Source organism: Monodelphis domestica, chromosome 6 (genome assembly GCF_027887165.1).
Source record: "Monodelphis domestica isolate mMonDom1 chromosome 6, mMonDom1.pri, whole genome shotgun sequence".
In the NCBI taxonomy this organism is placed as follows: Eukaryota; Metazoa; Chordata; class Mammalia; order Didelphimorphia; family Didelphidae; genus Monodelphis; species Monodelphis domestica.
Genome location: NC_077232.1, coordinates 294,988,387 through 294,999,514, shown reverse-complemented (window position 1 = coordinate 294,999,514; position 11,128 = coordinate 294,988,387). Strand labels below are relative to the sequence as shown.

The window sequence follows — 11,128 nt, the reverse complement described above, 5'->3', positions numbered from 1 at the left end:
GTAACCATGGAAAAATATTCTAAATTAAATAAACTCAATTAAACAAGCAAACAAACAAACAAAAACCAGGGATGGGGATGGGGATGGGGATGGGGATGGGCGCACAAAGGAGCTCCAAGACACAACACCAAGGACTTGATATCTTACAAGGCCGACTTTCTTCGTTCTTTAGAGACACAACACTGAGACAAGACATTTTCCAAGCTACACAATGAGGAGGCCATTCTGAGATGCCACTGTGAACTTTTATTTGATGATGCCACATTTAGAATGCAGGAGTTCTGTCAGACATGATGCTAGGGTTTGGCATGGGGACCTAATTTCAGTGTTTCTATGAAGTCTAGGGGCAAATATCATTAGCACATAGAGATGCATCATTTTCAGTGGAAAACTAGTTTTCTTAAGTTTCTGGCAAGATTTTGCTTATTCACATCCTAATAGTATATGGCCAGTCTACACACAGAAAGGCATTCATCTACTTCCTTGGGCTCAGAGTTGATTTTGCTAGTGCTGATACACCATCGGGACTGGCTCAGGCGTCCCTCACAGGGCCAGCCTGCTGAAATCAGGCCAGGTTTTCTCCTAGACCGTGCTTGGGCAGAGCAGCTTGGGAGCCAAGCAATGACTTACGTGGCATCATTTCCCACTAGGAGGTAACACTGGGAACAAGTGACTCTGAGTTAGGCTGGACCTAGAGATAGGAATCTTATATGGAATAGCAGGGTGTTGTATTTACTCCCTCAGCCTTGAACTTGTATTTTAAAAGTGCAAGTGGAACCAAAGTACGGTGGCAGTTCAGTTTCAGATTTGCCCCTTTCTAGCCCAGTGCCAGGAGCAGAAAGCTCAAGTAAGGGAGCTGGCCAGTCAGTACCAGCCATTGGCACTGCCATCTTGAGAATTCACTTCAGTTATTGACTCTTTGAACCATTTCTCCTCAGCTGCCTCATAGCAGAAGGTGACCTGCCATCTTTTGGGTTCCATCCTCTTGAATATTGCTGGAAAGGAAGCCAGGCCAAACGCCCCTGAAGGTGTTGTTTATCTCTAGAGGACTGGCCACCAGGTGATAATTTTGTCTTCAAAACAACAACTCATGGAGGTCGCTGTCCTCTGCATTGGTAGAAGAAGGGCCCACCTTGATGAAATCCTTACAGTTAAACAAAGATCATGGCTAACGAGGAGAGCGGGCATTACAAGTTCATCTATGAAAGCGACACAAAATCGGTTGTCGCAGAGCTAAGAGCGTCTTCCATCTCATGCAGAGTTTTTTCTGCATTGATCAAGCTGGCACATTTGATTAACATACAGACTTGCAAGAATCAATCAAGACAGTACTGAGCTATTTTCTCTCTTTGCAAATCGAATTTTCATTGTTTTTGAAGAGAGATCTTTTGCCCTTTAAAGACATTGCTTGAAGAAGAATAAATTAGGTATTGAGATTTCTGAGCTATTACTTAAAAACAACCTTGCTGTGGGCCTGGGCTGTTCCTTGTGGTCCTTTCCCCAAAAAGAATAAATTACTACCATTGAGTATTATGACACAAACACTGTTGCCAAGCAAATTGGATTTCATTCTAGGCTACTCTCCCCTGAACAGAAAGGCGCGATTCTCATGCAATACAATAGGAGGAGGGCCTGCCACCAGGGGCCCTGGGCCACCACAGGCTGGGCCTGTGGTCACTTGAGAGCTTGGCCAGCCGGCAGACAGGCAGGGGAGGCTACCTCTCCTGAGGAGGGCAGCACAAGGATGTCCAGACCTCCAGCTTCCCGTGACTCCAGTGATGGCACACATCCGTGTGGCCCTTTGAAAGTCCAAAGTGCATGAGAAGGCTGTGGCAGGGCAGAGTGAGGCTAGTGCATGGAGAGCTCGGCTCTGAGGACACGCGTGCACATCCTTCCCATCCCCTCTTCCAGGGCACCTGTTGTTTCCGGTGATGGGCGAATCTCCCACAAATAAATAAATAAATAAGCCCAAAGGACACGAGTCTCCGAGGCTCTTCAGGGCATGGGAAGCAGCACACACAGAGGGGTTGATGGATTGGGGCTGGCTGCCACGTTGGGGATCTCCTGCACTCCTCGGCTCATATGGACATGGGGTGAGGACAAACAGAACGTGTGGTTTTTGCCGCTTTTCATCTTTCTATCTCAGGAGCTTTTGGCTGTGGACCTGTTTCTGTAGGCTCTGAAAGGTCTGTCTGGATCCCTTGGAGTAGACAATCATCCTGGAAGCCCCCTTTGGGAGGCACCTGATCAAAATAAGAACGGCACCATTAAGAAAGTCAGTGTATGTGTTTGTTTAGGATAAGATGCTCAGAGAAATGACGGTCCATGGCGATATGAAATTAGAATCAAGAAGCTGTTGCCAGGGCCATTTCGTCCTAGAGCTGCTTCCTGGAAATGGCGGCAGCTGGCATTTACCAGCACATCAAGGTTGACCCGACCTGTCATTTAACTTGATTCTCATGGGGAGGAGCTACTATTAGCTTATTTTACAGACAAGGACCCTGAAGCTGAGGTAGATCACAAGACTTGGCCAGGGTCATAGAGCAAATGAGTTTCTGAGGCAGAATTCAAACCCAGATCTTCGTGACTCCTCACCAAGCACTCTGTCTCCCATGACCCCTAGCTGTTGCTTCTACATTTCCAACACATGGTTGTTCTGCTCCAGGGATGGCACAACCCCACCACATCCACATTAAGGAGTTCCTGGTAGCCTGGCTTTCTTACACAGAGTTGAACTTGTTCTCTTAGTGTTGGGTTGGAGCTATGAACCCTTCCTCCCCAGGATGGCTCTTCCTGCACACGAGGAGAGCTGTCATCACCTTCCTGCCCGCCCTACTTCTCTCCTCTTTTCTAGGTTTCACATTTCAGAATCCACACAGCATGTTTGTGGGATGGGACCAATGACTTTTGAGGTGAAAAAAGGGGAGGTACTGAATGTTGCCACAATTGCAAGATTAGAAGCCAGAAGGCAGCACGCAAGCATCCATCCCCCCCATCCCCACAGAGGCTGTGCCCCTTGGCCCACCTTCCTGGCCTTCTCTCTGGGTATGGTACACCAGGCCCACTCCTTTAGCCCCAATGGTCCTCTGGCCTCTCTGCCATGGCTTCTCTGCTTCCTCTGGGTCACTGGGCCTGGGCTGAGGATGCCCAGTTCTCCCTGGAACCTTCACTTTCCAAGGCTCCTTTTTAGTGCAACAAGGGCGTGGGCCCTGGCTACCTTTTGACCTAACAGCATTTGGCTTTTGAGTCTGCCTCCTGATGGCCAAATGAAACTCCAGGTACCATGGCTTGTGTACATCAGTGCCCCTGGGTACATGGTGGGCAGTTCTGACTAATAATCACAGCGAGCCACAAGCTCAGGAGGACAAAGTTCACAAGGTGCTTTCTGGGCCACAACAAATCCTCCCAGAGGTCTTTTCCTCTCAAGCAATTATACTTGAGATAGATGGTTTCAGGTTTTATTACAGCAGTAAAACCAATTCTTTTACCTCTTCGGCTTCACTTAACAACCTCCCTAGGAATTAGGGCAGAAAGCCACTGACCTCCCAGGACAAGAAGACATCATTCCTTCAGTAGTTAGGATGAAAGTGAAAGGCTGCTCACTGACTGGGCAAAATGAGGCACGGGGGCTGCTCCTTCCTCCACATGGACAGACCTAGGTCAGGTGTTGGGTGCTGACGGTCAAAGATGCATCCCTTTGCTGCCCAGCCAGGAGAGCCCATGGGGGAATAGGGCCCTTGAGGACTGAGAGGAATGAAAAACCAGGGGGAAAATGAGGAGAGAGGAGGTTCTTTCTTCTGCCAGAACCATCACCATAATATCAATCTTGGGCAAGTCACTAAGACTATGATCAGAGGCCAGGTGAGGCAGTGGAGTTAGCTCTGGGTTCAAATCTTGGCAGTGCCAAGCTGCTCTTACCCTTAGTTTTCTCTCTGTAACATGGAGACAGTGATACCTGCCCTTTATGGGCCAGTGAGAATCCAGCTCAGTAAAGTCCTTTGTCAACTAAAACCTGCTGGGGAAATGTCTGGGATTATTGGCCCAGAGACCTTCATAGACAAAGCAAGTTTAAGAAATACAGCACTAGTACAAACTCTATAGAGTAGGACTTGTGTCCATTTCTTTCCAAATGGAGAGCAAACTCCAGATGAAAAGGGCCTGAGGCCTCCAAACCATCAATTACCGTGAATGTTAGTGATCCCGAAACCAAAACAGAGAGAACCTCTTGGGTGGGGGATTTAGCCTGTTAAATGGCTAGAGTACATCCCAAAGACAGGCCTCTGACCTCTCGAATAGCTTCCCCCACATATCCAGAAATGTTCACAATGCTAGCCCCAAAGCAGGCCAGTAAATATTTATTATAAGCATAGGTGGGGATAACCTCAGGTACGTGGCCAACCCTCGGTTTCCTCATCTGTAAAGTGAGAGGTTTGGGCCTGGGGGCTCTTGCCATATATCAGGAAGGGCATGATCACGAAATATCAAGGAAACACTCCATGTTATTCATCACGCCGTCCTTACTCCCGCAGGAAATTGGACTCATGGACTTTAGAGAGACTTTTAGTAAGAGTTGAAACAGACATGATTTTCTTGTTTGCCAGCTCAGTTCATCAGACAAGCCGTTTCCTGAGTACGGGGGCTAACTGGGTCTTGGCTAATGGTGCATTTTCATAATGGACCTGGCCCTCAGCAAACCAGCACATAGATACTGGCAGCAGCATTTCTCAGTGTAGAGACGTCCTGCCAAATCTCAGCATTTTAAACCCAAAGGCGGGGTGGTCATCCCAGTTTTTCTAGAGATTTCCTTGGTTTTCACTTAGGCCAAGACTTCACAGGCTGGGACTGTCCCCTGCATGGTCAGAGATGACCAGCCTCCCCTGCATTCAGCCAAGCTGGTTGGACCACGGATGACAGGCACCTGAGGGCTGCTGGGGCCTGGGCTGGAACCATGGCCATGCTATAGGGAGATAATGGGGGAATTGGCTTTACACTGAAGGGCAGAATGATAAATGGGGATCTTGTACAGCTGGCAGCAACTGGTAGTCACACCATAGGCTGGCCCATCCACAGACACCAACAAGTAAACGTACCTATCTGCTGTGGAGTTCCTTCTTCAGGCAGGATTTGAAAGTGGGGTAACTTGGAAGCGTTTTGTAGCCCTGGGGAGAGGTCAGAGAGTCCAAGCATGAAAAGACAAAGCACAGAGGTCAGTGGTGATGGTCCAGAGCACCCCTCCAACAACCTCCCTTGACGCTGTGTGCACATCAAGCACCTGGCCTGAGAAAGGCCAATTCTACCCCCAGCTGCCGGCCTCACGCGCTCTACACGAATGGAGCAGAGCATCTTTCCAGATGGCAGGCCTTTTCCAAGAAGGCTTGGGGAGGGCCACAACCAAACCCATATCTATGTATCTCTCAGGGGCTGCAGAGTCTCTTGGCTCTTCCCTGCAGGCGTTTCTCTCCTTACCCGGAATCCCCTGCGCAGTCGGTCTTTCATAATGCCGATGAATTCTTTGTAGCTCAGCTGGTCATCTTTGTCCACATCGAAGATCTTGAAGATGGTGCTCACCAGATGGGGTGAGAGCTTCAGGCCCGTGGCCACATAGACGGCACGTTTGAATTCATCTGGGCAAAGGGCAGGAACAAGAGAAAAAGTGTCCTGCTAAAGGGGATGGCTGGCTACTAAATGCCCCTCCCTGCCCCTTTAGGCTTTCGTGTGTGTGTGTGTGTGTGTGTGTGTGTGTGTGTGTGTGTGTGTGCTTGCACGTGTGTGTGCGCGTGCGTGCGTGTGTGCACCCAGGCTCAGAGGAGACCTCATTTCCAGAGGGTGGGAAGGTTGCAAAGAGCACTGCCTCCTTTATGCCATTTCAGCCTCAGAGTCTCCAGGGTGACAGGTACCCCAGGCATCGCTATCTTCTTAGAGCTAAAGAAATGTGGGTTTGGAGAGGTCCAGTCATGAGCCTAGTGTTGACCATGAGCTTGCAGTCGTGTCTCCCTAGCTTCCAGGTCAGCCCCTTCTGTAGATCAGGCCCATGAAGGGGTCCTTCATGGAGTCTGTGCTTTCAAAGGGGACTGTTCCATTATTGAAACCACAGACCCCTGGAAGAATTAGAGCATCAGCAGAGAGGCAGCAGCTCTCTTCTCTTGGCCTCTCTTCTTGGTCAGATTCTCCCTGCCTCTCAAAATTATATGACAATTTAACATTTTATTTCCCCTATTATGGTTTTCTTGTCTGTAAGATGAAGGGACTGATTGATAATCCCTTCTAGCTATTTTGATGGGGAAGGGGGCAGAAGAGGAATGCATGGGGGTAGATTCTGTGACTAGGCACACGCTCCAGGAAGTCAGAGAAAGGAAAAAAGGCCTCCCCCTTAGGCCCCCAGTACTTTAAAGCAGGACTTTGCCGTGTTGGTAAAAATCTGGAAATAAAATGGGCCTTGTCCATTGAGGAATGGCTAACAAGAGTGGTGCCTGGAAGTCAGGACAGATCAAAAAGCACGAGAAATGATAATTAGGAGGAATTCTGGAAAACACTGGGAGACCAAGGCAGTAGAACCAGGCCAATGAACCATCTGATGACTAGGACAAAGGAAACGAAAGACTGGCACAAAGACTGCAAGTGCTATGTAATTTATCAGTGACCGAGCTAGGCTCTGGGGAAAGCATGATGACAGAGTGCAGGAGTGCTACATGTGTTGGCAGCCTCAGTGGCTCAGTGTGTCTGTCTGGAGCAACTCAGTTTCATGAGGCTTACTGTGTGCCCCCCCCCCCTTCCCGAAGGGTTCTATTTGGAAATGAATATGAGAAAACAAAAGGAATTGATGCTACTTTTAAAAAACAAGGATGGGAGGCAGCTGGGCAGCTCGGTGGATTGAGAGCCAGGCCTAGAGACGGGAGGTCCTAGGTTCAAATCTGGTCTCAGCCACTTCCTAGCTGTGTGTCCCTGGGCAAGTCACTTAACCCCCATTGCCTAGCCCTTACCAATCTTTTGCCTTGTAACCAATACACAGTATGGACTCCAAGATGGAAGGTAAGGGTTAAAAAAAAATAAAAAACAAGGATGAAAGAGCAGAATGGCAGATGGGCAGGACAAGGCCCTGGCCTCTGCCCTGTGTTTTCTTAAGGTGTAAGGAAGGTCCTCCCAGTGCTGTGCATTGGGTTCCTTAAATGTCCATCTTAAGAGGAGGTGGCTGGGTCTAAACTTAAAGGATGATGCATGACACCACAGAATGATGAAGAACAGGACCTCTATGGGCTGACCCTGGGGAGCTCTTCGAGGTAGGGGGTGCTTTCCTGAGCCCTATCCCCAGCTCCTTACCTGCACCAGAACCCTCTACCCCCACTACCTGCATTTACTTGGTCCTTCTCTCTCTCCAAGACTGTGGTTGCTCTCACTTTCCCCAAACTTGAAAACAAAAGCATGCTTTGCCTTTTCAATATAAAAACCTGTGCTCTTTCTGATAGGCTTCCCAACTTTTCTGCAGAGGTTTTACCTGAAAAGATGTGAGCACCTACCTTGCCCTATGGAGCGACTTGCAAAGTTGTACATGTTCAGGGCAATTGCAAAATCCTCCAAGTTGTTCAGAAACTGGAAGAAGGACCGGAATTCATCGAACGTTATGCCCTGTTAAAATGAATGCTGGTCAGTGCAGACTGAGATGTACTCTATTTCATCTTATTTCTTCATTTTTTTCAAACTCTCTTTTCCAAAAGGACTAATATGGAAAGATTTCTACACTGTTACACATGTAAAATCAATATCAGATTGATTGCTGTCTCAGGGAAGGGAGATGGGAGGTAGGAAGGGTGAGAATTTGGCTCAAATTTTTAAAAAAATGAAGGTTAAAATGTTTTTTTCATGTAATTGAAAAATTATAAAATATTATTAAGACAAATAAAAGCAGGGGCAGCTGGGCAGCTCAGTGGGTTGAGAGTAAGGCCTAGAGATCAGGAACCTAGGAAGTCCTAGGTTCAAATCTGACCTCAGACACTTCTCAGCTGTGTGACCCTGGGCAAGTCACCTAATCCCTATTGCCCAGCCCTTACCATTCTTCTGCCTTGGAGCCAATACACAGTGTGGATTCCAAGCCGGAAGGTAAGGGTTTAAAAAAAAAAAGCTGTGATTTGGCAAGAAAAAAAATGAGTGCTGGTCACTGACCACTGGGGAGATGGTGGATGTCAACTGGTGGTTTCACATTTAGCTCCCATCAGGGCCACAATTCTGGCAGCAGGGAGGGTCCACATGTGGCCTGGTCTGCATTTATATATTAAAAGCGGACATTTTCAAGATAGAACACTTAGAAATATTTGCACTTTCTTATTCAAAAAGGAATGGGAAGCTCCTTCCACATATTTTGACCAAAACCAGCAAGTTCAGTTTTTTAAAACCCTTACTTCTGTCTTGGAATAATACTTTATATTGGTTTCAATGCAAGTGGTAAGGGCTGGACAATGGGGTTAAGTGACTTCCCCAGGGCCACATAGCTAGAAAGTGTTGGAAGCCAAATTTGAACCCAGGACCTCCTGTCTCTAGGCCTGGTTCTCAATCCACTGAGCCACCCAGCTGGCCCCCAGAGTTGTTATTTAAATGATGCAACTAAAATGATTTAGTAAAAATTTAATGATTAATAAAAAAGGTAAAAATGTGAGCCATCTGCGTCAATATTTAACTTTGAAGGTAAATATGTTGGCTATTAAGTAGGCATCAAGTAAGATGATTTCTTAGGAAAGGTTCATTTGGAAACTCTTCTCCATTTAGATGTAGCATTGTCACAGGTTCATGATAAAGCAAGATTAAAACCCTCCTTCCATCTTGGAAGGGAAGGAAGGAATGCTTCTGTCATCCAAATGAAAACAGCTAATCTTCAAATATGTCCCTGGCAGACTTCTGTTGTTCTCTGACTGAGAGCACCTGCAGCTCATCATATCTGTCACAGGAATGTCACCATTATTACTAATAGGGGATTTATACTAAATCTATCGAGATGATGTGGTCTCAGGTAGTAAATTTGTTGTTTTCTCAAGTTATGCTTTTTTTGAGTTAGGGTGCCATTGAAAAACAAAGATGGCCCCGTCTGAACCCCCAGCCCGGCATGATTCTAGGGGTTTGGGTGAGATAACCTGACTTCCCAAAGTGCTCAAGTGAATCCTAGGAAATATCTGATGACCTAGAACAGTTCCATTCAGTGTGGGCACTGCTTCTAGAGCTCCCTGCTATTCACGCTGCCTAGATCTCTGTTAGGAGGAAGGCCTGGAGCCTGGGCTGCCTCCTTCTCTCAGATGAGCTGCCCATGCTGCCCTTGGGAGCCTGCAAAAGTAGGTTCTCAGCTTCCTTGCCTCAACACAACCCCCAAGCATGCCCCCTTTGAAGAGGGTGCTTAGAACACCTCTCCTCCTGGACTGCACAGATGCCTCCAAGGACCCTTGAGAGTTCCCTTGCACCCAGACTTCTGAGCTCTATGTTACTCCACAAAGGGACAGACAAGTGTCTCTGGTTTTCCCACCATTCCTGCCACTCAATCCTGCTCTGAAAAGCTCTTTTCAATGGTGATAAGATGCCTAAAATGCCTTGCCACGAATGACCCTTGAATTATGGGCCTTCTGGAAATGAATAAAGTGAGAATGAAAGGATGCCAGTAGACACTGGTTTGGGAAAAGGACTCTTTGTGTCAGTGCCATGGCTACACAGGAGCTCTTTGAAAAAAGAGACTGGAGGGGAATGCAAGGAATCCCAGTGGCTGAAGAAGCTGTTTTACCATACACCTAATAAAGATGACCAAGAATGTTCAGACATGCTTTCATTACAGTGTTTTACAACCACCCCCCCCAAGCATTTTAGGATAAAAGTTAAACAAGAAAAAGGATCCAAGTACCTTAAGTGAGCATGTACGCACATGCAAGTATATATGCACCATTTGTGTGCATGTGTGTGCTGGTGAGTGCCTGGCTGCCTAGACTATGTTTTTGTGAGTTATTTCTGACATCATAATAAAATAATGGTAATAAGAAAATAAGGCAAAAAATACCTTTTCTTCCACTATACTATAGCGCACATTTTCCAGATACACAGACGTGTTTTCCACATTTGTATATCGCAACAGAATGTGGGCAAAGTCTTCTTCACTGATAGTGTTCATGCCATTGGAATAGGAAAGAAATTCTATTTCCAGAACTTCTGTTTGCAAGTTGTCCATAAATCTGGGAAACAAAGACAATGGGAAAATGATCAAGAAGAATAAAAAAACAAATTGTTAACAAAGGACAATTTCTGTCACCCTGCTCTGAAAGAAGTATATTTGGAATCCTGAAACATTAAAAAAAACCCCTCACTTTCCATCTTAGAATCAATACTGTATGGTGGTTCCAAAGCAAGAGTGGTAAGGGCTAGGGGATGGAGGTTAAGTGACTTACTTGCACAGAGTCATGTAGCTAGAAAGTATCTGGGGTCAGATTTGACCCCATCTCTGGGCCTGGTTCTTCATTCACTGAGACACATCCTGCCCACATCCTGGGATGGCTAAAGGCACCATTGCCCTCCCAGTGCTTCAGGTTTCTAGAGTAGGAGTCATCCTGGATTCTTTACTTCTATCACCATCCCCACCTGATACCCAATATGGTGTCAAAGTATGTTAATTTTAGCTGGAGCAGAAATACAAAAATCACACGTGATGTAAGTTGTTGAAAAGTTTCGCCTATCGTCTACAATAGTTGAAATGTTTAGCCTTGTAGCTTGAAGCCACTTGTGAGTGTTTATGACACTCTACTAAACAACTGGTTAAAACTTCAAATGCCAATTTGTCCCCCTCAACCAGTCTCTCTCAGCAATTCACTCTATCAATCGACTCAGTCCCTCTGTTTATTCTGTTGCCTTTTAAAAAACAAGTACATTGCCTTGCCTGGTTTTGCCAGCTACCTTCTGCTTATCCTTCTTCAGTGGGCTCCTTTGGACTCCTTCCTCTCTAATTCTCATTAATTGTCCTTTACTTTGCTTTCCTTACAAGTATAATTTGAACTGGTATCCTGTACTGTAGATGGTTATTGTTCAATTTTTCTTTCCATCTTCCAACTCCCAATTTTGCCATATTTCTCCTCCCCAAATTCAACATCTGATCTCCTTTGCTGGTCCAAAT

General features: G+C 46.5%; 1 protein-coding gene across 1 annotated transcript in view; it reads right to left on the bottom strand.

The window, feature by feature from the left end:
* Positions 1-223: 223 nt before the first annotated feature.
* Positions 224-11,128, bottom strand: part of MICU3 (mitochondrial calcium uptake family member 3) — an 86,299-nt gene continuing 75,394 nt past the window's right edge. Inside the window, exons 11-15 of the mRNA XM_056803397.1 lie at positions 10,025-10,196; positions 7,515-7,623; positions 5,467-5,624; positions 5,091-5,159; positions 224-2,243 (exon numbers count right to left, since the gene is read on the bottom strand). Of these exons, the coding sequence (XP_056659375.1) occupies positions 5,091-5,159; positions 5,467-5,624; positions 7,515-7,623; positions 10,025-10,196 (508 nt within the window). The 3' untranslated portion in view covers positions 224-2,243. The remainder of the gene's footprint in view (positions 2,244-5,090; positions 5,160-5,466; positions 5,625-7,514; positions 7,624-10,024; positions 10,197-11,128) is intronic.